Here is a 26,140-nt window from a genome sequence, read left to right as displayed (position 1 = left end):
TTTCAGACTGTGAGTGCTCGTTATATTTGAGGCGTCTCACAAATGTATTTTGTTCACGGTAGCAACAAGTGTTCGGGACGCGGGCGCGGAATGCGCATATGTCGTGTGCGTACCGTCTTATATGTTGCCGTTGTGAAGGACAGGAAACTGCCTGCAATCTAATGGTGCATTTATTTAACTGTAACTCTGTTGCACAGGTTGTTGCCTAATTGCAACCTAATCATTAGGGGTGGATCCCATGTGCTCGTTGCATAAAGAAACGGCGAAGAAGACTTCCACAACAACTACATTGGAGGATACCAAGGCTTACTGGAGAATCATGGCCGTCTTTGGACTCGAGAGGACGAGGCTATGACTCCAGGAGATCGCTGAGATGTCAGGCTAAGGCCTGAATGACACCAGCGGTCATGTGATCACCGTTGCTGGTTCCTGTCGTTACAGCTAAGCTTTCTAATGTCTATTAGCATGTTGTAGTTATCAGATAGATATACTATAGGCAAATTAGATTTCTATGTAAATATTGGTGCATATTTAAAGTCATCCAGAGAGGCGTATGTCTTGATTTAACTTCAGTAAAGTAAATGTGTTCATAAGCTATTGCATGTATTAGCTTGGGACGTGAGTGTGTTATATAGATAGTTGGGAATTAAAGGAAATAATTAGGTTACAGTTAGTGTTGTATGATTTGATTTTCTGGTTACGTGTTTCTGTCTGTGTGTTCCACTATGTTATTTGAGATTTATTGGATAGCGTCCTCACAGAATTTTTAGGCCTTAAGCCTTAAATGTCGCATGGGGACGAGGGTTATGTTATCAGGATTAGAGTAGGATTTTTCTTTATCCTTTATTTACTGTCATCTCTGCACGTAGCATGCATTTCAGGTACCATTAAGACGTGCGACAGAACTGTGGACACCGTCGAATCAATTAAGATCTTTAGATATGCAGGGAAAGCAGATTTAGAATTTATATGGGTCGGACTTACGTGACGCGAGTTGTGAGGCTAGAGGATGCTGATATATGCATAACGAAGGCACAAAACTAGGAAAGTTTACCTAGGGATTGAAACCAGAGGCCCGAGCGCCCATCTGTGTTGAATTAAGTGGGGGGTCGAACCCATGTTACGTTGCGTAAAGAGCGCGTGTAGCCCGAAATGGCTATTGAGGCCAGATATGTGTAAGTGATAGGCAGTAGCCCTATGTATTTGCTGGGATTGAGGCATTATCGTATGTGAATTCACCAGCTGGTAATGTGGGCTAATTAAGAGCCGAGCTTGTTATTGTGAGAATGGATCCATGTCTCGGGTAGGGAGACCTAAGCCAGGCAAGCCAAGCTGGCTGGAATCCGCCAGCCGTGAGTGAATGAAGGCCTTAGCTGACAGCGTCCACTGAGTCCAGCCTGTTAGAACAATTCTAAGAAACCTGCAGCCCCTTGCTAGCCTGTCGCGTTTGGTTTGTGTGTCACAGCTGTATGCATTCCTTTCAGTGAGGGTGCAAGTCGGAAGTATTGTGCCGAGCCAGGCGCAATTGGTCTATGCCCACATATCGGAGCTGAACTCAGATTGATATCCGATGATATGCATTTTCCCATGTGTCCTTTGTTTACAGGTGTGTGTGTGTGTACACTTGTTTTTCTGATGGTGTTGTGACCTGTGTTTTATTGTTTATTTTGCTTAACCAACGTTGTTTAAATGTGCGTTTATTTTAGTTTGTAAGCTAATAGCTGGGTTGTAAGGTTTCTTAACCATTCTCATTTGCATATGGCTCGGGCCATATTTAGAGTCTGTGTTTTTCTTTTGGAAGGGAGAGTAGGATGGCTTGAACAAGAGGTTTATTTATCCCATTGTCCAAATATATTTGCATCAGACTGTATTTATATCAAGTTAATGTGTATTTGCCTAATAGTGTATTGTCTGATAACATCACATTTTCTTGGACAATTTTAGTATTGCGAACGTTAGACATGAAATTAGAAAGTTTAGCGGCGGCGACAAACCACTCGAATGTAACGCGTATCCAAGTACATTTCTGCTGTGATCATAAATATTTGTTCCTCGGGTCGTAACTCGATTTATGTAAATTTGATTCACTTGTTGTATTTTTCAAATAATGTGCTCGGTATAGGTTCTCTTTGGCCCAGAGAGGTCGTCGGTTCATTTAATTTTTCTTTATTTGTGACATTTAGTATGAATGATATCTATGTTTTATTGAATAAATTCATCTTTGCCTTTTTTTTTTTTGGGTTCTTATTCACTAGAATAATGACCATAGATCCTGTCCAGGTACTAATTTAGTATGCTTCATCTTTTAGCTTGATTTATTTTCGCCCAATCACATCGAACCACTCCACGTGTTCTTTCGCTGATGCTAGCCCACTTTTATGAAAGGGGATACGGTTCAATAGGGCTTAATTATTTTTTCATTGAAATTTAATGAAACCCTTTTTATTAGTGTCCATGTAATGTGTTTATACAGAAATAAGTGTATGGTTCCATGATAATTATTTTATTATAAAAATTATTACAATTTGCTCTGGCAAGAAATTGACCATAGTTCATTTAGGCTAACTGAAAACACATATGTCGTTTGTGGTTGATATTTTTATCACATTACATAAATTGTCTTTTACTGTGAAAAATACACTTTTTTCACTTACAAAATGTCATTAATGCTACTGAAATGGCTTCTTTCCCATGGTTAGTTCTTTCTTTGTTTCCTTGTACAGTATATAAGCATTTACAATAGCATCATCAAGGAAGAAATAAAAGAGTTTCATCCAGCCACGTCATTGAGAAAGCAAATTGACGGGAACATTGGCACCGTATGGCTCAGAATATATGGAGCTGTTGAATTTAGTTGGCTTTTCCCCTTGTTTTGAAAATACATATTGTTGAGTTATCAGATAAAGTTACTGTCTCTGATTAACTGCTAGCAGTGCTGTTATGTAAGCCTTCATTATACGTATCTGAAAATGTATGATTTTCATAGTATGGATCTCCAAAGTCCATAATCAAGTCCTGTGTGAAACTGCCACTAGGTTGTTGGTCAATACTCCTGATTGCTGATCAAATTTTTCCCTGGGTTGGGGCCCTGAAAGAACTTCCTCAGCATCTGAATCACTTGCATATTCAGAATCTGATCCAATGTCAACCAGCATCTCAATCTCTGGGGCATTCAGACTCCTTTTTGTTATGATTCTGTTAATAAACAAAAATCAGCAATACCACATCAATTGGTACCAGTTTTGCTAATAAAAAACAGCAATGTTTATTACTGGCCCAGTTTCCATATTTTTAGGGGATTGGAAGTGAATTCTGGATTAGGTAGTTGTTTTATATCCGGATGCCCTTCCTATCCTAATCTCTACAGAAGAGCTGATGAAATGGAATTGAACAATGAAACACACACAATCACAGAGTCTCCAACATGAGAGAAGCTATAATAAAAAATAAAAATTCCTGACCGAACCTGGAATCAAACCTGGGACCTTCATATCTGGATTCCAGGATGGTATCCACCCTGCTATCATGGCATACTGATAAATTAGTAATAAAACAGTACTAAAACAGTTAATGCTATGAAATCCGGACTTTTGTACTAAGATGCTGTATTCAGTATGGTCCTCTCAAGTTCGCGACCAGCGAGTTGCGGTTAGGGTCGCGCAGCTGTGAGCTTGCTTCCAAGAGACTGTAGGTTCGAATGCTACTGTTGGTAGCCGTGAAGATGGTTTTCCGTGGTTAACCATTTTTACACCTGGCAAATGCTGGAACTTACCTTAATTAAGGCCATGGCTGCTTCCGTCCCACTCCTAGGCCTTCCCAATCCCATCGTCGCCATAAGACCTATCTGTGTCGGTTTGATGTAAAGCGAATAGCAAAAAAAAAACATGTTCACCAATATGCAAACCCACACAAAGCACGGCACTTACTATCTACCTTTCTACATTTGGAAAGGGACATTTTTGTTCACAAATAAATTATTAAAACTACTTTGAATAAAAGCAGTTCGTAAAAATGCTGGTTCACAGTAAATTATTAAACCACCATGAAACTCTCAAAGCACTTTCTGGGTACAAACTGGTCATATCCTATGGATGTCTCAAGATAACTGTACCTATTTATTTTATTTTCTTAGGTTTAGCACATTTTTTTTATATTAACCCTTTTTTTCACGTAATTTGTTTCAGCGAGTTGTTTATTGCTCCATCTAGTGATGTAAATATTGTATATTGTAATTTTTTATTTCCATCTGTCTCTTTTGTTATTCATTTGTTCATTCATTATGTTTTTAGCACATTTTTAGCTTATGTTATGTAGATTACTTTAATCTCCACTTATTTCACTGAAGATGGCTCAAACGAGTCAAAACATGTTTGCATTTTATTGCTCCATCTAATGATGGAATTATGTTTTGTATTGAATTAGGAGGATACATTTAAATTTTTTGCTTTGTAAAGTGGTGGTGATAAACAATAATGGGATAGTGCACTGCCTTGCTGGACTCCAGTTTTGATCTAGAACCAGGATAAATGTCTGTTGCTCAGTCACACACAGCTGGTACAGTTCTGATACAGCATGTGGAATTTTTTTTTAACCAGTAACTCTGGCACATTCCTTTTTACTCAGGCATTCCTATATCTTCTCTCTCGCAAAGCTGTCATATGCCATCTGAATATCAAGGATATCCATACACAGATCTTTGCCTTTTTCCTAATATTTGTCCATTAACTTATGGACACTGATGATTAGGTCTGCTGTGCAGCTGTTAGGCCTGAAGCCGTACTGTTCTTCAAACTGTGGCTCTAAGCTGACCTGCCATCTGCTCTGTAAGATTTCCTCAAGAATCTTCAGCCCATGAGAAAAGAGTGTTATTTCCCAGTAGTTGGAGTATTTGAGGTGATTTCCTTTCTTAAACAGGGATATAATGCCACCCTTGAGTGTTTATCTTGTATCTTGTAATCTTTTAAACTGCATTGAGGACTCTGTGTAGCCACTGTAAACCCTGGACTCCTGCTGCTTTAATCATGTCCGTGCTGACTTCATCGATTCCTGGGGATTTCCCTTGTGGCATCTTCTTAAGGTCTCCTTCAGTTTCTGCCCATGTAATGGGAGGTTCCTCTGTGCACTTTTCAACAGCTCGTTCTTTTGTTCTCTGATATGCTTCTGTCCTATTCAATAGGTGAGCAAAATGATTCATCAGAACCTCTGTGATTTCCTCTACTTTCCTGGCCAGGTTTCCATTAGGATCCTCAATTGTTGGGATGGTTTCAGCTGAATTTCTTTTGTTTTTGATCACTCTGAACAGTAATTTCATATTGCCTCTGCTGTCTTCCTTCATTTTTTGAGTAGATTTCTCCCAGCAATTTATACTTTTTCTATTACTCTTTTAACTCTCAATTTCTTGTCCCGGTAAACTTACTCAAGCTCTCCGGCCTTCCCCTTTTCCCTTACCTGTCCTGGCTTGGATTTCTTTCTATCTTGTTCTTTTTGTGCTATGTTCCTTCCTTTATTGAGGATCTTATCTTTAATTCCACCAGGGTGTCTCTTTTTCCCTTATTCTTGCACTTCTCTTCCCACAAACCACTATTGCTTGTGTTATCAAGGTGTTTTTAAATCTTGTGCACTGTACCTCAACACTCTCCACTTCTTCTGTAGGCAGTTATCCTCTTATACGGTCCTCATTCCAATCTGTTGTAATTTCCACACCTTAATTTTTGGTAATTTCCTGTATGTTACTTTTTGTACATTAATGTCTTTCAGAACTGCTACAAATAACCGGTGGTCAATTGCAAATCATTTTGACATCAGTCACACGTCTACCTCTTTCTTTATCTGTAATGAGATAGTCAATGACCGTCTTGCTCTTTCCATCCCATCTGTAATGGGTAATCTTGTGACTGACACTTTTGTTGAACCAATTTTTTTTTTTTTTTTACTACCAAACAGTTTCTTATGCAGAAGTCTAGGTGATGTTACCCTTTTGAATCACTTTTCCCATAGCCATGTGGTCTCATCATCTTCTAATAGCCATTCCTGTCTCTCCCAAGCTGTGCATTGGTATCCCGATGATGATTGCCCTCCCTTCACTGATGTTATCTTTCAGGTCTTCGAGAAATTTGGTCTTTTCATCCTGACTGCAATCCGTCTGAAGGACAGACATTTGCACCAGTATCATCTTCTCTTTCACAAGGTGAACTGTTGACTTTATAATCCTCTCATTGATATACTGGATCTCTTTAATACTATCTAACTCTTTTGACAATATCAATCCAACTCCATTTCTCATCTGTTGTTACCATTCCAGTGGAGGGTATAGCTTTTACTCAACTCTTTCTTGCCTTTACCTTTCCATTTAGTTTCACTCAGTCCTAGGGTTCATGATTTCCTTCTCTCCACGATGTCTACTACTTCTTCACTACTAAATGGGGCCACAACACTAGTTGCAAATATGTTGATTGTTTCTTTTAGAGTGTGTTGCCTTCTGGGGTTGTTGCAAAATTGCAAGACCTGGCCTATCATCTGGCTGTAAGCTGTCATACCTGGTGTGGTTCTGTGAGTACTGTTGTATACTCTGAGTTCTTGGTTTCCATCCAAGGCTCGTGTAAGTGTGGAAAGCAATTGCAGTTACTCTCCAATTGACTTGCTAGCCCTAACATTAAAGAAGATTTTCTGTCAGGGTTATCTCCGTTAGCCTTCAGCAGTACCCTGCCACATCTGCAAGGCAGCAGCTTCCAGTTGATTCATGTGTCATTTCCAACACAGTGGCTTCCCCTTCAGGTTGAACTCCTTTGCCCATAATCATTGGTTCTCCCTTAGTTTTTCAGTTTTGGTAGCAGCTACACAACCCTCGGCCAGACAACTGCTGGTAGTACTGTCTACTTTTGCATGCGGTAGCAGGATGTACCTGACCTGACATTAAAGAAACCTTAAAAATGGGTTTAATTAGAAACAGGAATTACAAGAGCAATCTCAGTTATAATTCAGTAACATTTGCTAAAAACCAATGTTTTGTTAAGAATGAAGCCATGTTTTCCAGTGTTGACTTCGTTACATTTAACTAAGGCTTTTCAGTATGTCAAATACACAGCAAATACAATGTAAATTATAACATACCTCTAAAATACGCACTAACATACAAAGAAGGATAGGTTACCTAGGAGTATAATGGACTCTGTTATGGAGGTAAGAGAAGTAGAGGTAGACCAAGACGATGATGGTTAGACTCAGTTTCTAACGATTTAAGGATAAGAGCTATAGAACTAAATGAGGCCACAACACTAGTTGCAAATCGAGGATTGTGGCGACGTTCAGTAAATTCACAGAGGCTTGCAGACTGAACACTGAAAGGCATAACAGTCTATAATGATAATGAATGTATGTATGTATGTATGTATGCATACAAAGAATGACATGTTTCATTCTACAAGAACATCCTCAGATTCTATCAAATCACTTGAAAACATGCTTATATATGTACAGTATTGTTTACGTAGCGTAAACTTGTCAATGATAGAGAGTTTAGTGATAACATGAAACAGCAATGGCAAAAATAAAATGAATATACAAGTAAGTTAATTATATAATGAAAAACGTACGTACTTATCTAGACTGCCGATGCTAAGTCCGTTGTCACCAAACACTCTTTCAGGACTGTGGTCATGGAAAGTTTTTGGTGAGGCACGCTGTGCCCGGAGAAGGGAGGGCAAGAATGGGAGGGGCCTTGTGGAGCGATGTGGATCTCTCCTGTTGGATGATTAAATCGAGTATACTGTACAGTGGAGAGGGGAGGGGGAAGTAGGGTGGAGAGACTGGAGCGCTGTGGAACCTTCCATGAACGTGGAGAGGGGAGAGAGGTTATTGACCTACTTCATGTCAAATGTACTTTTTATGTAATATGGATGAATGCAAATTAATAACTTAGGTGAATAAAGTAAGGAACGGTATTATTATTATTATTATTATTATTATTATTATTATTATTATTATTATTATTATTATTATTATTATAAAAGCAATTTAATGACTAGGTGTTGTCAGATATTATGTGAGTAGAGCGAATAGGGGAGAAATTATTTAAATGTGTATGCTCATTCAGGTTATTTGCATTCGCATTTTTTGCGATGTAAATTTCTATTGCCTCTTTTATATTCAAAATTTACTTTTATTTTCAAAGTGTAAAATTTTAAGATCAGTGTCAATGTCTGTGAAATGGTGTGAACAGTCGTATATGTGCTCCCCGAAGGCTGAATGCCGATTATATCTGATCACGTTTTTGTGTTCTTTGCATCTTGTATGGAAATTACGTTTCGTTTGACCTATATATGTGGCGTTGCAGTTAGGTTCTTGGCACTTGAGTTCATATACTCCTGACTTTGAATGAGCATACACATTTAAATAATTCCCCCCTATTCGCTCTACTCACATAATATCTGACAACACCTACTCATTAAATTGCTTTTATCTTAATAATAATAATAATACCGCTCCTTGCTTTATTCACCTAAGTAATTAATTTGCATTCATCCATATTACATAAAAAGTACATTTAATATGGAGTAGGTCAATAACCTCTTTCCCCTCTCCAATGTTGATGGAAGGTTCCACAGCGCTCCAGTCGCTCTGCCCTACTTCCCCCTCCCCTCCCCTCCCCACTGTACAGTATACTCGATTTAATCATCCGAAAGGAGAGATCCACTTCGCTCCACAAGGCCCCTCCCATTCTTGCTCTCCCCTCTCCGTGCGCAGCGTGCCTCACCAAAAACTTTACATGACCACAGTCCTGAAATAGTGTTTGGTGACAACGGACGTAGCATCGGCAGTCTAGATAAGTATGAAAGTTTTTCATTATATAAATACTTGTATATTTATTTTATTTTTGTCATTACTGTTTCATGTTATCACTAAACTCTCTATCATTGACAAGTTTACACAACGTAAACAATACTGTACATATATAAGCATGTTTTCAAGTGATTTGATAGAATCTGAGGATGTTTATGTAGAATGAAACATGTCATTCTTTGTATGTTAGTGTGTATTTTACAGGTATGTTATAATTTACATTGTATTTGCTGTGTGTTTGATAGACTGAAAAGCCTTTGTTACATTTACAAAAACCAATGTATCCTTGGTCTAGTTGCACTGATTAGTGCAGTCTTATCTGAACATAGGGCTGGCATTCTTGAAGGCAACAATCAAACTTTTCACTTTTTAAAACATATGAATTTTAGTTACCATGCACAATCTCCCTGTCAGCTGCTAGTAATTATGTTCTCACGCCACCATAAAGAATGCTAATGTCAGGCATACAAACCCTCTATGTTGTAGCTCGGTGTGGTTCAAATAACCTATAGGAATAATTGTTTCTATGGTTCATTTTGTTTAGGGTTTATGTCCTTGATGACTTCCTTTCTAAATTTCATATGAGGCAGCCTGCCCTAATCCATCTCTGGTCAGATACTGCATGCTTAATGCCTGACGTCTTCTGGATTGGCCCGAAACAAGTTTGTCACTTGTAGTTTGTGTCTCATTCTTATCCTTGGCTCTGACTGTAAAAGTGACTGAGATACAAACAGTGCTAGTAACACCATTCCTAATACAGCCACATCCTGTAGGAAAGGGTGTGAAGTTGACGTTCATATGGTGTGCATTTCAGTGAACATGAGAGTCTGGTATGTAATAGCCCTGTTTGGGTAGGAGAGGAAAGCAATGGAAAACTACCACATACTTCATTTCCTTAGTTTGGCTCCTCAGTGGCACCTAGCTCTCTATCACAACTGATGGTATTGCTGTTGAGAATCCTTGCTGCCTTCAGGCTGAGCTCTGCACAGACAACAGGAGATATGGATGATACATATTTCATGCTGTGCTGTACTTGCTGGTACAAGAAGTGAAAGATGATAGTGATAAATTTTGAAGTTCTGTCCGGCTCCATGGCTAAATGGTTAGCATGCTGGCCTTTGGCCACTGGGGTCCCGGGTTCGATTCCCGGTAGGGTCGGGATTTTTAACCATCATTAGTTAATTTCACTGGCATGAGGGCTGGGTGTATGTGTTGTCTGCATCATCATTTCACCTTCATCATGACATGCAGGTCACCTATGGGTCTCAAATCAAAAGACCTGCACCTGACGAGCCGAACATGTCCTCGGACACTCCTGGCACTAAAAGCCATACACCATTTCAATTTTGAAGTTGTGAATAATTCAGGATTGATTTCTTTAAGATAAGCAGAATATTGTATGTACATTATCCAGATTTTTTAGTATTATTTTAGTTTTATATTATATAATTGCTCCACACTTTAAAAATATCCCTGAGCATTCAAACAGGTCTTTTCCGTTCCTAGAGGTATTTTAGTTGTCATGTTTTTTAAGGATCAACATGGAGATTTTCTGAAAATAATGAATTGAACCTGAAACTGACTCATTTACCAGGAAATTATGAATTGTTAAGTCCACTCATATGTAGCTAAGTTTCGTGATGTGTATGAAGAATATGCCTAATATATTAACTCTTCCACAGAACAACTATCTACTTACATCAGACGAGATGCACATGAAAGAAGAAACTAAACCAGAGTTGCCCGAGCCAGGACAAAAACAGGTGAACACATTTGAAGTAATCTAATAGAGCCAAAACTGGTTAGGATGTTTTTGTAAGGACAGAAAGAAAAAGAACTTCATAAAGAAGGAACATGCTTAAAAATATGAAAAGCAGTTTCACTGTTAAATTTAAGGTTAGGTTTGAACATAAAAGTAATTATGATAAAAACATGAAACAGTGATAATTAACAAAATATATAAGGAAGTAGTACATTTTAAATCAGAAACATAGTAAAACTTCAAGGAAAAATGTTGTTAGAAACGCAAACTGTCCATGTCGCTTACAATTAACTATGTTCAAGATTCACTGGAAAGTCCATCATCTGGGTGATTTGCACACGTCTCTTGTGTGGTTTAACATCCACTTTCTCAATAAACTTTAATTTTTCATCATCTGTAAACTGTCTAGCTTCCTTCTTCTCCGTAACTTAATGTCCTGCAAACCACTATGCGTAAGTACAGTAGGCCTAATTTATGAACGTTGTTGCACAATTCATTTACGAGCATAAACTAAAGCACCAACGTGTCAGCTGTATATGTAAGTGCAGTAGTCCCAATTTACGTAAATTGTTACACACGTAAATACAGTAGACGTAATTTACATACATAAGTCACCGAGGCCTCTTTCAGACAGTGCGGGAGTAAAACACGCCCGTATGTATGAATGGGTGCACCCACTTCCGCTGACTTTTACATACACAATGGGTCAAGTGGTGCAAAACTCCCCACTCTTTCCAGCGGATCATTTTCAACACTGTTTTCAATGTGGTAATGAATGTGGACCATCATAGCCTTCATTTACACTTATGAAAATACAAAAACATTTCATACATGCTGCGTCCTTCACATTTCGTTAGAGAAGAAGGATGCTCGCTCAGTGCTTGAATGAAAGAATGATATCATGCTTTCCCAAACACGAGACCATTTGTATTTCCGACATTTAATGTTACTAAGTTCTGGATGTCCATATCAGGTTCTATAACAACTGCTGTACAACACACAAGAAAATAAAAAGGCTCATGAAAAACTTTTAAATTGAAAATGAGAAATAAATACTGTATGTCTAATGGGTCATCTAAATCCATTTTTACTTTCCTATAGGTACACTATCAGGTTCTGTACTGATATCGTGAGCACGGTCGATCCGTTGTGTATGACAACATTCATAAAAACTTATGTCCATTAACAAGGAACTGTGGGCTTGGGACCATGACACGCAGTGGACTGCCCTTTCAAACATTTCTCCCATGCGCTGTTACTCTCTACCTCCACATCATCTGAAAGATTCTATTTGAAAAATCAATTCTTAGTTTAGGCCTATGTGGGCCAGTAGGTAAGCACGGAAGCAGCTCAAACCTGCGCCATTTGAAAGAGGCCTCTTGAACGTAAAATTAAGCACCAATATGTCGGACGCAAAGAGAATAAGACTGGCTTGGGACTGACACCCCCTGCAGTTGTATGCCGACACAGAACCATGCTCCGCGGCCGTAAAAAGAAGTTCCCTACCAAATCCTTACCCAGGCCAGTTGTTGCTGGCCAGGAATGCTAATTTAACCCTTAATCGGGCGCATAGCGGTCTAAACGACTGACCTCTAAAAGTTTTGGTCAGGGAATACGTCTGAAGGTCAGCTATGACCCCCTTCCTCCAGACTATCTCCCCCAAGGGATCGTCTAGCCACCTGATAGGGTGGCCCCTCCTCAGACACCCTGTAGACAGAAAGGTAGATGTTCGAGTCAGTCTGCAGTCTTTTACACAGATGAGCCCACTAGTGTAACTTGTGTCTCAGTCATTGTGACCAGTACACACCCGGGTGTGTTTTACTAGATTTGTTTAGTTTCGTGTGCATATACATCTCAATATGGATCCTGCTGAAGTGGAATGGATCCGATTATTGATAGAGAGTGTTGAAAAGGAAGAAAGCAAAAGAATAACTGCATTTGTGAAAGACAGAGACAAAGCAGTAGGATGCCTATTGGAAGAAAGGGATGAGGCAGCAGAAGATATTTCCAGACAGCAGCCACAAAGTCATGATGAAGGTGATACTGACAATCTTCAGGTTACTGACCATGATACAAATAGTGAGCTATCTGGTGATGATGGATTTGGTGCTGGTGTTTCTGAAGTGAATTTGACAGGCAAGGACTGTAAGACAGAATGGCATGCACACCCAATATTCGCAAAGACTGGTCGTGAACCAGGTCATAATATATTGTAAAACACCTTAATTGGCCTAAAGGTTTAGCCAGGAATGTCAAAACTCCAATTCAAACCTGGGAGCTATTTTTTCCAGACGATATTGTACAAAAGATTGTCGACTATACCAATATTTGGTTAAAACAATGACAATAATTCTTCAGTGTGTTCACATAAAGAAAATATTGCAAAATTGAAGTTGAATATGAACCCAAATATACGTAAAATATTCTATAATTCTCTCACATACATGTTTTTCACAAAGGTGGTTGTTATGCTGTAAAATACGTTTTTATCATTTGAAATACAAACATTTCTGAAAAAATGGTGTTTTAATATATGATTACTTATGCTAGAAATATTACAGTGACAATGGATGAAGGGGAGGATAAATATATATCTAGTTCAAACAGCTTCCATTTTACAAACCAGAAAAAATAAATAGAACGGAGAGTTATTTTTCAAAGCTTTCAACATTTATTTGTAAATCAACTTAATTTTCAACTAGTTTTTATTTTTCTAATGCGGTCATTGAGTACGTAAAAATGTTTTAAATATTATCTAAATAAAAGTAAACGTACTTGTAACAGTATTAAACTTCAACGTTTTAATTAGATTCCAAGGCCGTACAATAAATTATGAAAATAATCGCTGCGGTCTAAAAGACCGTGCGCATCCGAGTGTGTTTGTCGGAAGAGCATGCCCGATTGAGGGTTAAATTGCTTACGGTGGGATTTAGTAATGTACTAAAGGGTGACATAAATGTGCTATCCAGGTTTCTTTAGCGTGTATTTAATGCGACATGTCCTGGGACTTTGAAATAATTATGTAATAACCAGGGAAACATGCTGGAGAGGGATGTTTTAACCAGTTTCAAGTGTACTATGATGACTTTTTTCTGATTATGTGAATTATGAGTAATCTGCTGAATAGATTTCAATAAACAACTCCTCATTTCAAAGTTGAAATATGGTATTTATAGTGACATCATCAATTTTTTGAAATAATATTTATATACCTTCATGTATTCAAAATTTTATGCTACACCCTGAGGGTATGGAACGCTGATGAAGACTTCACCCATGGTGTCCCGTGACTGAGGTAAGAGGTGACTAAAAGTGGTCCCAGGCTCTCATTTTGAAAGCGTGTGTTGGTGACAATGGGGCCCTTAGCTTAGTCCTTGCGTTGCTTCCACTTGCATGTGTCAGCCTCTCATTTTCACCTATCCTCTCCCAACTCCCTTGGTCAACACTTGTTGTCTGCCAGCGCAACGCTATTAGAGGATTCAATGTCTTTCATGTTCACACTCTTTATGACCATTTATTTATTTATTCACGAAGCACAAGATACAGCTACACTGAGCTAATTTCACTTGCACTGTCAACAGACTATTTAACAAACGTAAACTTTCATTATAAAATATAACAAACATAACAAAATCAGGTACACAGCCTACTAATAACTACTGTCCAAATTGGAAACCATGAGAATGTCCATGTTCATAGCCAAGTTATTGTGGGTCAAGATGACGGTATAATCCCTTCACATCAACTTATCTTTAAGAGACTATTTACACCCCTCTCGAATATGCTTTTATTTGATGTTATATCAAGCTCTTGCCTCCTGTTAATATTGTTAAAGAGTGTTGGGAGGCGGATTAGGAAAGATCGTTGAAGTATTGAGTGCTGAGTGTGCAGAATGTGGAGAAGGTCTTTGGTTATGGTGGAGCGGGAAGGAACACAGAGAGAGAAGAGTGAGACAGGAAGTTCTGAGCTGTAATTACCATTTAAGATCCCGTGGAGGAAACTCAGGTCAGCGATCTGTCGCCTGATGTGCAGCGGTGAAATATTAATTGCCGTTATTACCTGCTGCGTAGACAGATTTCTGAGCTTGGGGTTTCTGTTCCTTACAATTGCAGCAAAGAAGGACACTGCTCTGTCTAACTGCTTAGTATTGGAGGGGGAGGCTGTTGTCCAAATTGGAGGGCAGTAGTTTAAGAGAGGTTGAATGATCGTGAGGAAGAAGTGACAAAGAGCAATGGGGTCAGAAATTTCTGTGAAGCAATAGAGAATGCCTAGTAATTTCATAGCCTTGGTTGTATATGTTTCTATGTGGGTCTTAAATTGTAATTTTGTATCGAATATTACAACTAGGTCATGCTGTTGCGTAGCTACGGTGATGGGCTTGACGATTAGATAATATGATGTAGGTAGCTGAGATTTACGTAGTGTTACAGTCATGTGGCTGCATTTTTGTGGATTGGGGATAAGTTTGCAAGTACGGCACCAGTTCGAGAGGGCATGAAGTGAGGACTGTAACAGAGCTGCATCTGCTGGATTCCTGATCTCCCTAAATATCTTACAGTCATCAGCAAAGAGTAGGGTATTCACAGTTTCCTTGATTTCGGATGGCAGATCGTCCATAAAGAAAGAAAACAGCAAGGGGCCAAGAGTACTGCCTTGTGGGACACCGGAGATGACTGGTAACCATGAGGATGAAGTGCCTGATATTCCCACTCTATGCCAACGGTTATGTAGGAAGCCAGCACGAAGGGTCAGAAGACTGCCATGTATATTAAATCGTTCTGAGAGTTTATGGAGCAACAGAGTATGGTCAACAGAATCAAAAGCTTTTGAAATGTCTACGTAGCAGATCCAGCTGTGATTTAGCTGCAATGGCATGTGATGCAAAACTATGCAGGGTGGCCATGTTTGTTAGACGAGAGCCACCTGGTAGAAAACCATGCTGCTTGGTTGAGATATATGGCAAAGTGAATGTGAGGAGATGCTGATGTATAATGTTTTCAAAGATAAAGGATAGTGTGGGGAGAATAGAAATTGGTTGGTAAGATGTAACATTAAATTTGTTGCCTGATTTGAGAAGTGGAACAATATTTGCCTCTTTCCAGGTAATTGGAAAATAGCCCGCAGCAAAACATCTGTAAAATAATTTAGCGAGAGGGACGCAAAGAATGCCGGCAGTATTTTTTAGAAAAAGAGGACCTAAAGTGTCGGCACTGGTGATTTTGCTGGTACGAAGAGTTTGAAGAAGGTTATGAACTTCACTTATGCCCGAGTGCACCAAGCTCGGTAATTATCAGCCTTTACGAAACCGTGGTAAAACTTTTACCGTGGTATTGTCGTAAAAGCAGTGCACCATTACTATCGCCTGGTTTTGTTACTGCTGTTTCTTGACGCTTGATTTTCTCACTATTATTCCCCTCAGAAGAAATTTGAAGTAGTATTCAGGAAGGAGTGATCATTTCGATAGTCACTTGTCTTTAGTTTATCCAGCCGGCAGTGATCGTTTCGACAGTCACTTGTCCCTTGTGTTTACATTTTGTGACAGCGCAAGCAAGTTATCGACTCCTTAAAATGGAAAATAATGCTCAACATCTTTTGAATGTTACATCGAAGTCCTAAAGACATGGAAGGGAACCTCCTTTTTCCACACACAATATTGTCTCTCGACAACATTCCTTGTGGCAATATGGGCTCTGTTATATCGTTGTTCTGCTTGGGAGGTGGGATTCTGAACAGGTGTAAGGAGGAAGGATTTACATGGGTAACCTCCATCACCCAAAAGATAGCCATTAGCTATTTCTCTCGTCTCGAGACGTGCTCTCAGTCGAGAATTATGAAATAATGTGCTATCATGAGTCGACCCTGGCCATCTTGCTACAATATCTCATATCGTGAGGTTCGAATCGCTCACAGTTTGCACGTTTAGCAAGAAATAACCTTTCCTATTTCTAAATACCTCCCCATTTTCACCTCCGGGAGACTGTATTCACACATGAGTGCAGTCCAGTGCACCCAATACACCAAGGAACCCAGCTATTGTATGAAACCCTTCCATAACCTCTCTTTGTTCCCGCTGCGTAAGTGGAAGTTGAATGAACTGTGGCGATAACGACGCAAGTAGATCAGAAACCTTGTGTATTATGCGGCATACAGTTGTTCTGTCAACATCACAGACATCACCGATCACTCCTTGAAATGTTCCAGTTGCATAGAAATGCAGCACTATTAAAAGATGATTTCTAGGTGATATAGACAGTTTCTCCCAGTTGGGCATTCCAATTGTTCACCATTTAAATCTAAAATGTAATTCGCTGTTTCCTTACGCAATCTAAATCTTCTCTGGAACGAAACATGCTTAATTCTTCAAAGAAATCACGTCTCTCTTCTATAATTCTCCCTTCATTTCTTTCAAACTGATTAAGTTACTGGAGGTATAACCTATAGTTGTTAAGCTCCATCTTGGAATCTTTAACCACAGAGCACGAATACAACTTTACCACGGTTTTCTTTGTTAACCGCTCGCTCACGGGCGGTAAACATTATACCGCGCTAAAATGTCGGTAAACTCGAACCTGAGCTTGGTGCAACAGAAATACGACTTTACCCTGCTAATACCGTGGTATTCTCTTTACCGAGGTTGGTGCACTCGGGCATTAGTGTGGTAGTTATGCTTAATAGGGTTCTGTTTGAATCTGTACCTACAGGAGGGAGTGGTTGGTTTTGTAAGGGAAGGGAGAAGTTGGCAGAGAAATACCTGTTGAACAGTTCATTGCGGTCGGCACCATCTGCTGTCGCATCGTTGTGGTTCACGCTGACAGGAATCTGCTCCGTCCATCTCCGTGTGTTGATGAGACTCCAGTAGTGCTTGGGATTGCGGCGAACGTTTTCAGTAACAGTGTCTACGTGTGTTTTGTAGTCTTTTCTGACCATAAATCTCACGTGGTGTCGGATTTTAATGAAGGTATTGTGAATGTGTGCGTTAGGGAAGTCTTTCCTCAGGTCTGTAGTGATATCCAGTGTTGATATTTGCTGGTAGTAGCCCATTGTGCTGGTATGAAGTCTTTAATTGCAGCTTGCAGCCAGTTGTACAGCAGGTCAAGAGCTGATTCGATATCAGCTATTTCAAGCAGACTCCAGGGAAGGCATTTCAGGGCACGACACATTGCAGGCCAGTCAGCACGGCTCCAGAAGTAGATAGGGTGGTAGGATGTCCTGTTGTGAGGCTTTGAGGAGGGGTGGGGAAGGAGAAATGTAGCATCGAGAGACTGGTGGTCGCACAGGAAAATGTTTCTGCCTGGGGTTATTGTTTTAAGTTCTAATGAGGAGAGTATGAGGTCCAGGGTGTTCGGTCCACGGGTTGGGTACAAATTAAACTGTTTCATTCTGAGTCAATTAATAAAACTGTCTATAAAGTATGTATCACAGTTGTTAGCTGACAGTCTGGTAGTTGGAGAAGACCACTTTTTAGACAAGTTAAAGTCGCCCATTAAAATTACGTCACCATGAGGGAGAGCTGCAATGACTGAGTCCAGGCACTCTTCAAGGTCACGGAATGGGCTGTTTGGTGGTCTATAGTAACATCCCACAAGTACAGGGCGTTGAGGAATGAGTAGCTCCACTCACACTTACTCACAGTTCCTTTCGAGATCTGTCTTTCCTTTACACAGTAACGCACTGTTCACTGCTAGCATCACTCCACCACCTAGAGTAGCGTGATCATGATGAGATATGCTGTTATTAGCACTGAGTGGTAGTTCACTGTCATTAGCCCACGAGAACCATGTTTCAGTAAGTCCGATCACGTCAACTTCTTCCAAGTCTGGCAGGGATAGTTCACAATCAGACAGCTTATTGTTTAGGCTTTGCACATTCTGACAATAGATGTTTATGTCTGTTTTCATTTCACAAGTGGTGGGGCCGCGGTGTAAGTGGACATATCCAGCCAGTAGTAGGAGGCAAACCAAGCTCCTAATCGCTGAGCGACCAGGCCTAGCCCCGTTCGGCTTAGAGCTAGTAGGGAGGCGTCTATAAGTGTGGAAAAAGGCGCATCCAGTCAGAGAGAATGCCGGAATGTAGTAGTTTCTCTCTGCTAGTAGCAATTCAAAAGGAGAACTCATTTTTTCAGTTACGCACACTGATTCCTTAACTCGAATAGAACCGTGCAGAGAACTGTAAAGCACAAGAATGCTGATTATTACCACACAAACAACACAAACTGCAGCAGCACTATGCTTGCGCGTGTCTACTCTAGCCGCCATCTTGGCAGCCTTTTGTACTTTGACCTTTGCCCTTTGTCTGGTACTTCATTTTGCTAGCATCGGATCTCTTCTTTCCTCTTTCTTTGCTCCCTTCTATCCTCTGTGATTGGGCGACACAGGCGATGACTACACCCATATGACCTGCCTGTCATAAGAGGTGATTCAAATTGGCGACGAAGGGATGATGAAATTAGAACCATGAGACTACTTGTGGTTAGTTCCATTACCTGCGGAACACCATGGGTCAGCGATGCTTGTGACTAGTACCGCTTCAATAGGAAAACCATGGCTCTGCATTACATAGGAACAGTGAATTTATGTGAGGAGCACTATGATCCTGGGCGTTGTTTGTGACAAGTGTAATCATGTACATTTAACCAGTTGGTTCCACGGTGTTACCCATGAGTAGTACCATTTTGTGACAAACACCATGGGTCTGCATTGTCTGTGATTAGTATCACTATGTGAGAAAAACCATGGGCCTGCATAACCTGAGAGTAATACCATTATGTGAGGAACACCTTGAATTTGTTTTGCATGGGGGTATTACCATAATGGGTGATACACAAAGTATGATTAGCACTAGTATGGGAGGATCACCATGGTTTTGCTTTACCAGTGATTAGTACCATTATGAGGGGCCAGTGATATGTATTTGGACCACTTTAAATAAGTATCATCCCAGTAATTAAGGCATTGTGAATTGAATCCACTGATAGTTTTTGTTTCACTATCATTTTTTCACGATTGTGTGTTTAAGATTCTAGTCAGTGGATACACTTTGAAATTACAATTTTCATTCCGTTCACCTCTTATCATTAGGGGCTGATGACCTAGCTGTTAGGTCCCATTAAACAGCAGACATCTTGCAATTTAATGCTAGGTAATATATAGCAGCTATTATTGTTCAAAGCTCCTCCACTGCATGGCAACTAGTTACATCACTGCTACTGCTACTTTATCCTAACCAAATTTAGGCTATGTGCATAGCTGTCTTCCTGTTGTCGTGTGTTGAAGAGCTCCAACCTATTTGTTGAAAATATCAAACCTTGATGTTCATTTTCTGCTAGATATTCTTTTGGCTAAACGTTTTTTCCTTAAAATATTACCTGTAGCAGACTGTTCTATTCGTTATTCCTCATAATATGACGCACATATACCAGCCACCTCATTTTAATTGTCTTGATGTGGTCAGGTTGACAGTTCTTTGTGTCTAGTACTTTTCTACTTCTGTCCAATAAATAAATGGGATTTTACTCCACTGTCAACTGCCCTGAGGAAGGTTTTCATGATCTTGCATTTTACACCTGGCAAATGCTGGAACTGTACTTTAAATATGCCCAAGGCTGCTTCCTTCCCACTCCTAGCCCTTTCCTATCCCTTCATCGCAATAAGACCTATCTGTCTTTGAGCGCTGTAAAGCAACTCGCAAAAGGACAGTTCTTGGATGCATACCGGGTTTGGAACTTTATGAATGCAACTATTTAATTACAACTCATAAAAAGATACACACGTTATACCAACATTTAGTGTCCTTCAGCCAATCACCAGCATTGTGTACTACACATTGCCAATTATATCGGGGTCATAGGGTACCTGTAGCAGCACCTTTTGTGTTCATAGTGGTCTACTGCTGAAGAATCTCCGGAACAGTCCTGTAGCGAAGGCTCTGAAGTGGTTCTTCATTTTAGGAATCATGTGAGTGTCAAAAGGGCTTAAGTCCTTGGATTAAGGAGGATGGTACAGCTATTCCCAGTTTCATTCTCCAAAGAAATCAGCCACAGTTCATACTGTTCTTACTGTGAGCCTTTTCATGCAGAATGATGCAAGGATCCTGCGGAAAGTATCACCCTTTCTTTTTCAAATGAGGCTGCAGGTTGTGTTCCTAAAATGAACAGTAATATTGATATTGATGATCTGCTGTGGAGGAAGATAATGCGTTTGGATAACACTACCACAGTTGTACCCGAGAATAACCAAAACTTTCAGGTGGCTGGTGTTCTGAAAAAATTTCAACCTTTGTGGATACCCATACTGATGCCATTCATTTGATTGTTGTGTCAGTTGTGGGTCATACAATTTACCCCATGTCTCATCCAGCATAATGATATGATATAAGGAAGCCTCTCCTTCTCACTTACAGCTCTCCAAGTAGTTATGGACAGTGTTTTAGTGTAACCATTTCTGCATATCTGTCAAATCATGCTGAACCCATCCTGATGCAATACTTCACATGCCCAGGTGTTCCTTCATATGCAAAGATTTAATTACAAATAGAAATTACAAAATCAAACCACCTTTATAATTCAGTAAGACTTACATTAAAAATATTTCCTTGATTTAGTTAAACTGAGCATTCTTTAAGGCTACAATCTATCTTTTCACTTCTTAAAACATAGTAAGTCCAGCTCACATAATAAGGCTAGCTCACAAATCGTACAGTTTCTTCTTCACTGGCACTAATACGACCTGGCTGATGCATGTCTGCCATATTTTGACATTACACGTTGGAGGCTTTTACTACCAAGCTAATGGCATGTAAGGCAATGCAGATTCCCAGCAAGCCTCTTAAACACCTTGATGACACTGTCTTGCTGTACGACCTCGGGAACATTTGATCTGTATCCAACTCCATTGTTCCTTTTTCAAAATCATTGTTACAACACGAACTTAGATCGTGAAGGAACACGAGGCTGTGTTCTTTTACCAGTTCACATGTGCATGTTTTTAGAAGGGAGAGAGTGTTTGGGATTCCATTTGTCTCTTTTCATCCTCACAACCCATTGTTGAGATAATTCTTTGTTTTCTAAAGGAAATCAGAAGCATAATGAAATAACTAATTATCATGACTCCCAGTACTTTATTTGTAAAAACATTAAGTGGATTTAATTACAAATAGAAATAACAAAATCAAACGTCCTTTATAATTCAGTAAGACTTACATTAAAAATAAATCCTTGATTTAGATAAACTGATATGTGCAATTTTATGCTGAACATGGCACTGGCATTCTTCAAGGCTACAATATATCTTTTCACTTCCTAAAACATAATAAGTCCAGTCACCATGCGCAATCTCCCTGTCAGCTTATCATAATTATAGTTTCGTGCCTACATAAGGAGCTCTGATGTTATGCAGCTCAGTGTTGTTCAGATAACGTATAGGAATAATTATTTTTATGGTCCATGAAGTTTAGTGATATCTCTGGTGAGAATCTGCGTGCTTAATGTATGATATCTTCTGGATTGGCCCAGAACAAGTTTGTATTTTGTGTCTCAGTCCCATCCTTGACTCTGACGTTATGAAAGTGACTGAGATATGAGCAGTGCTACTATCACCATTCCTAATAAAGCCAGCCAGATCCAGTAAGAAAGGGTGTGGAATTGCCATTCATATGGTTGGTCTGTATGTACATTTCATTGAACTTAAAAGACTGGTATGTAACAGCACTACCTGGCTAGGAGGGGAAAGCAATGGAAAACTACCTCACTCTTCAATTTCCTTAGTTTGCCTCCTAAGAGACACCTAGCTCTCTATGACAGCTGATGGTAGAGCTGTTGAGGATATGGAGGATACGTATTTTGTGCTGAGCTGTATTTTCCACTACAGGATGTGAAAGAGAACAGTGGTAAATTTTAAGTCCTGAATATTTAAGAATTGGATTGTTTATGATGAGCAGAATATTTTGCAATATTGTCTAAATTTTCCCGATTGGTCAGTGATTTTAGATGATGATATGTGTTATAATTGCTCCTTACATCAAAAATATCCCTGAGCATTCAAACGGGACACTTTCCACTCCTGAAGGTCTCTTTGTTGTTATGAATTTAATGATCCTCAACACAGAAATTTTTTGAAAAACAACAATGATCATTTGAAGCTGACTCATTTACTAGGAAATAATGAATTGTTATGCCCTCTCATGTGATAAGAAATTGCCAGGAGTGTCTGAAGAATTTGCCTAATATATTAACTTTTCCACAGGACAATTATGAACTTACCTCAGATGAGATATTTTTGAAAGGAGAAACCAAATCAGAGTTAGCTGAGCCAGGACAAACACAGGTGAACAAATTTTAAGTAATCTAATATTTTGATGACCTCCTTCAATTTTCTTCATGTACTTCAAAACTTAATGCCAGGAAATGTGTAGCAGATATTATTGTTCAAAGCCCCTCCACTGCATGGCATCTGGTAGCTGGTTTAATCACTGCTATTGCCTCCTTATCCTAACTGGATTTAGGCCACAAGTATGGCTGTGTTCCTTTTGTCATGTGTCGAAGATCTCCATCCCATTTCTTAAAAATGCCGATCCAAGATGTTCATCATCTGCCAGGTCCTCTTTTGCCTAAACATTTTTCTCAAAATATTACTTGTAGCAGACTGTTAATTTTAGGAGTCCTCATAATGTGACCCATGTATTCCAGCCTCATTTTATTTGTCTTAATGAGCTCCGGTCGGCTGTTCTTTGTGTGGAGTAATTTTCTCTTTTTATTATGCTGCAACCACAATATCAGTCCTTAATTAAGGCCTTTCCTGTTTCATTCCACTCCTAGTCCTTTCCTATCGTATCGTCTCCCCAAGGCCTATCTCTGTTGGTGCAATGCAATGAAACTTATAAGAAAACACAAGATTCATAACATGTACTGTTGTATTCACTTGTTGAAAGTTTAGATAATCTTTTCTCTGAAATATATAGGGCTCTACAGTATTTAGTGCAACAACTGACAATTTGTTAATCGAACTTGGACATGGTAGGCAAGAGGTTGATAGCCAAGGTATGTCTGTTTGACAATCTGTGGTAGCACAAGGCACATACAAAGGACAAGTCATTTAAGAAGACTAAATAGGATGAACATGATGACATGATGTTCCGGGAGGAGAGGAATTGTGATACAGGGATTATACTTATCCTTCTACTTTGTCTTCTATTACTCACTCTTCCAGAGCTGTCCTCTTTATCCTATTCTGAGTTCCCTTTCTTCCTCCTGTTCTTGATATAATTATGACATGACACATGTTGTTCATTTCATTTTTACATTGGGAGAATGTATTGATGTTTTTATTGTGCAGCTGTGAAATATATATATTTCAGCTGGGTGATGCTTTTATGACCTTTTATTCTAGTTATGTTTTTACCTCTACGTTTCTTACTTTCCTGTATATATTTGTTCCTTACAGCCTTCTACTGATATTAAGGGTGAAATTAGAATAGATGAACCCACAGTTGCCTGTCTCAAAGAAGAAGAAGATAGGTAAGTACAGTTTAGTTTAATTCCACGTTACACCCCTAACCCTCGACAAATTGGAATTTCACTAAATTTTACACTATTGAGATTCTTTCACCGTGGAAGAATCTCAATAGTGTAAAATTTAGTGAATAGATTTTGATACGGAAAATGAAGCTGATTACTTGCAAATTGGAATTTGCTATTTACGTGTTCATTAGCCCCATCTTCGGATAAGCGGGCGAGTGAAGACCTCGAGAACCCAATATCGAGGGTTCAAAGCTAGCACAGGTCTATCCACATCACTCTTGAATTCCATCACGTGTACTTCACTCACGGTCCTAACTTGTTGGTTCGATCGTGGCATGATAGAAAATAGAAAAGTGATTAGCAGGCCCCCTAGATGTCACCACTTGTTAGCTGAGTTGGTAAAAAGGTTATTAATATTACCATCGGAGTTCTGTTCTCCATATTGTCATAAGTGTGCGGTGGGATATCTGGTTGACCACGACACAGCTTTCAGCCATTCATGCAATATGGCCAGTGCAGTGAATCAACCTGCCATGATTTAGACACGTGATACTGTCTCCTTTCATATCTCTGTACATCTCTGCATTCTTGTATCAAATCAGTTCATTTATTAGGGGCACTTCACCGATGTCTTCTTTCAGTGATATCGATTGGGTTTTTCAGTGGTTCTTGAAAAGACAACTGGACTTTCTCCCAAGAATTATTCCTGTGATGAATCATGTTTCAAACATTATGGAATTCGTAATTTTCTAACTGGAGTGATGAAAATCCTCATCATGTTGTCCAGTCATGTTCAGCATAGATTCTCATTGAAGGTATAGGTAGAAAGCAGGAACAGAATGATTGGCCATTCATACTCCCACTGCATTTGACTGGCCAGCATTACTTGCAGTTTGTAATTGAAACAATGCCAGAGGTTCTCAATGATATTCCTCTGCTCTTACAGAGAGGTATCTTGTTCCGTCATGGTTGTGTGACCCACGTATTTCTCTGTTGCACAGTACTACTTCGAAACAACTTTTTTTGTGGATTCATTTGGTTGATATCGCCTATTACAGTGGGTGGCACGACGCCTTGAAGTAAATCCCTTTGATTTTGATTTTTTGGCATATGCTGAGTGGCTCAGGCAGTTGAGTTGCTAGCCTTTTAACCCCAACTTCGCAGGCTCGATTCTGGCTGAGTTCGGTGATATATGAACATGCTCAAATACATCAGCTTCATATTGGTAATTTTACTGGCATATAATAGAAGTCCTGCAGGACCAAATTCTGGTACCCCTGCATCTCTGAAAACTGTTTAAGTAGTTAGAGGAATGTAAAGCAAATAACCTTATAATTATACTTGGCGTACGGACTATCCATTAATTCAAACTGCTGTTTTTTTTACTATGCTGTCATCTAATTAAAATCATCGAACTATGTGTTTTCCTTAATGTTTTATCTTTTGGTGCGAGATGTTCCTAGCATCAAGTTTGTAGTGATTCCTGGTGTTTGGAAACACTATAATCAAGAGTGATTGTGTTTTGAAGTTGGGTTACACAATCAACATTCAGTTGTTTATTGATAATTCTGGAGTTTTCAACACTGTGATTAAATTGATCCACCAATGATATAGTTTGATATCAAAACTTTATCAACCTACCAAGTTTAAGTTCAAATTATTGTTCACATTACTTTGTTGTATACTGCCCACTTTTGCAATCATGTAAGAAAAGACTAAGAAAGCAACAGATAAGAAATTTGCCATATGAGTGACTGCCCTAAATGCATATCAGATTGATTGATTGATTGATTGATTGATTGATTCATTCATTCATTCATTCATTGTTTGGAATGATTGATATATGAGTCGGGAGTCTCGGGGCACCTTGTATCTTGAAGCAGTATACTATTGAGTGTTCCACGTAAGCGAGGAGATCGGCTTCAGGAGAAATGTGAAGCATGTTGGATAGCAAAGATGATTCTTTTTAGTCATAGTAATGTAGTTCCCAATAGACCTAGCAAAAATAATTTACTAGAAAGGAAGCT

General features: G+C 39.3%; 1 protein-coding gene across 1 annotated transcript in view; it reads left to right on the top strand.

Moving 5' to 3' along the window:
- LOC137502870 (gastrula zinc finger protein XlCGF8.2DB-like) overlaps window positions 1-26,140 on the top strand; it is a 78,775-nt gene that overhangs the window by 19,931 nt on the left and 32,704 nt on the right. Inside the window, exons 3-5 of the mRNA XM_068230028.1 lie at window positions 10,521-10,601; window positions 22,840-22,920; window positions 24,037-24,110. Coding sequence (XP_068086129.1) covers window positions 10,521-10,601; window positions 22,840-22,920; window positions 24,037-24,110 — 236 coding nt within the window. The remainder of the gene's footprint in view (window positions 1-10,520; window positions 10,602-22,839; window positions 22,921-24,036; window positions 24,111-26,140) is intronic.

Source organism: Anabrus simplex, chromosome 13 (assembly GCF_040414725.1).
Source record: "Anabrus simplex isolate iqAnaSimp1 chromosome 13, ASM4041472v1, whole genome shotgun sequence".
NCBI classification, from domain to species: domain Eukaryota; kingdom Metazoa; phylum Arthropoda; class Insecta; order Orthoptera; family Tettigoniidae; genus Anabrus; species Anabrus simplex.
Note: the sequence above shows the minus strand (reverse complement) of the source record. Positions and strands in the feature narration are given on the sequence as shown.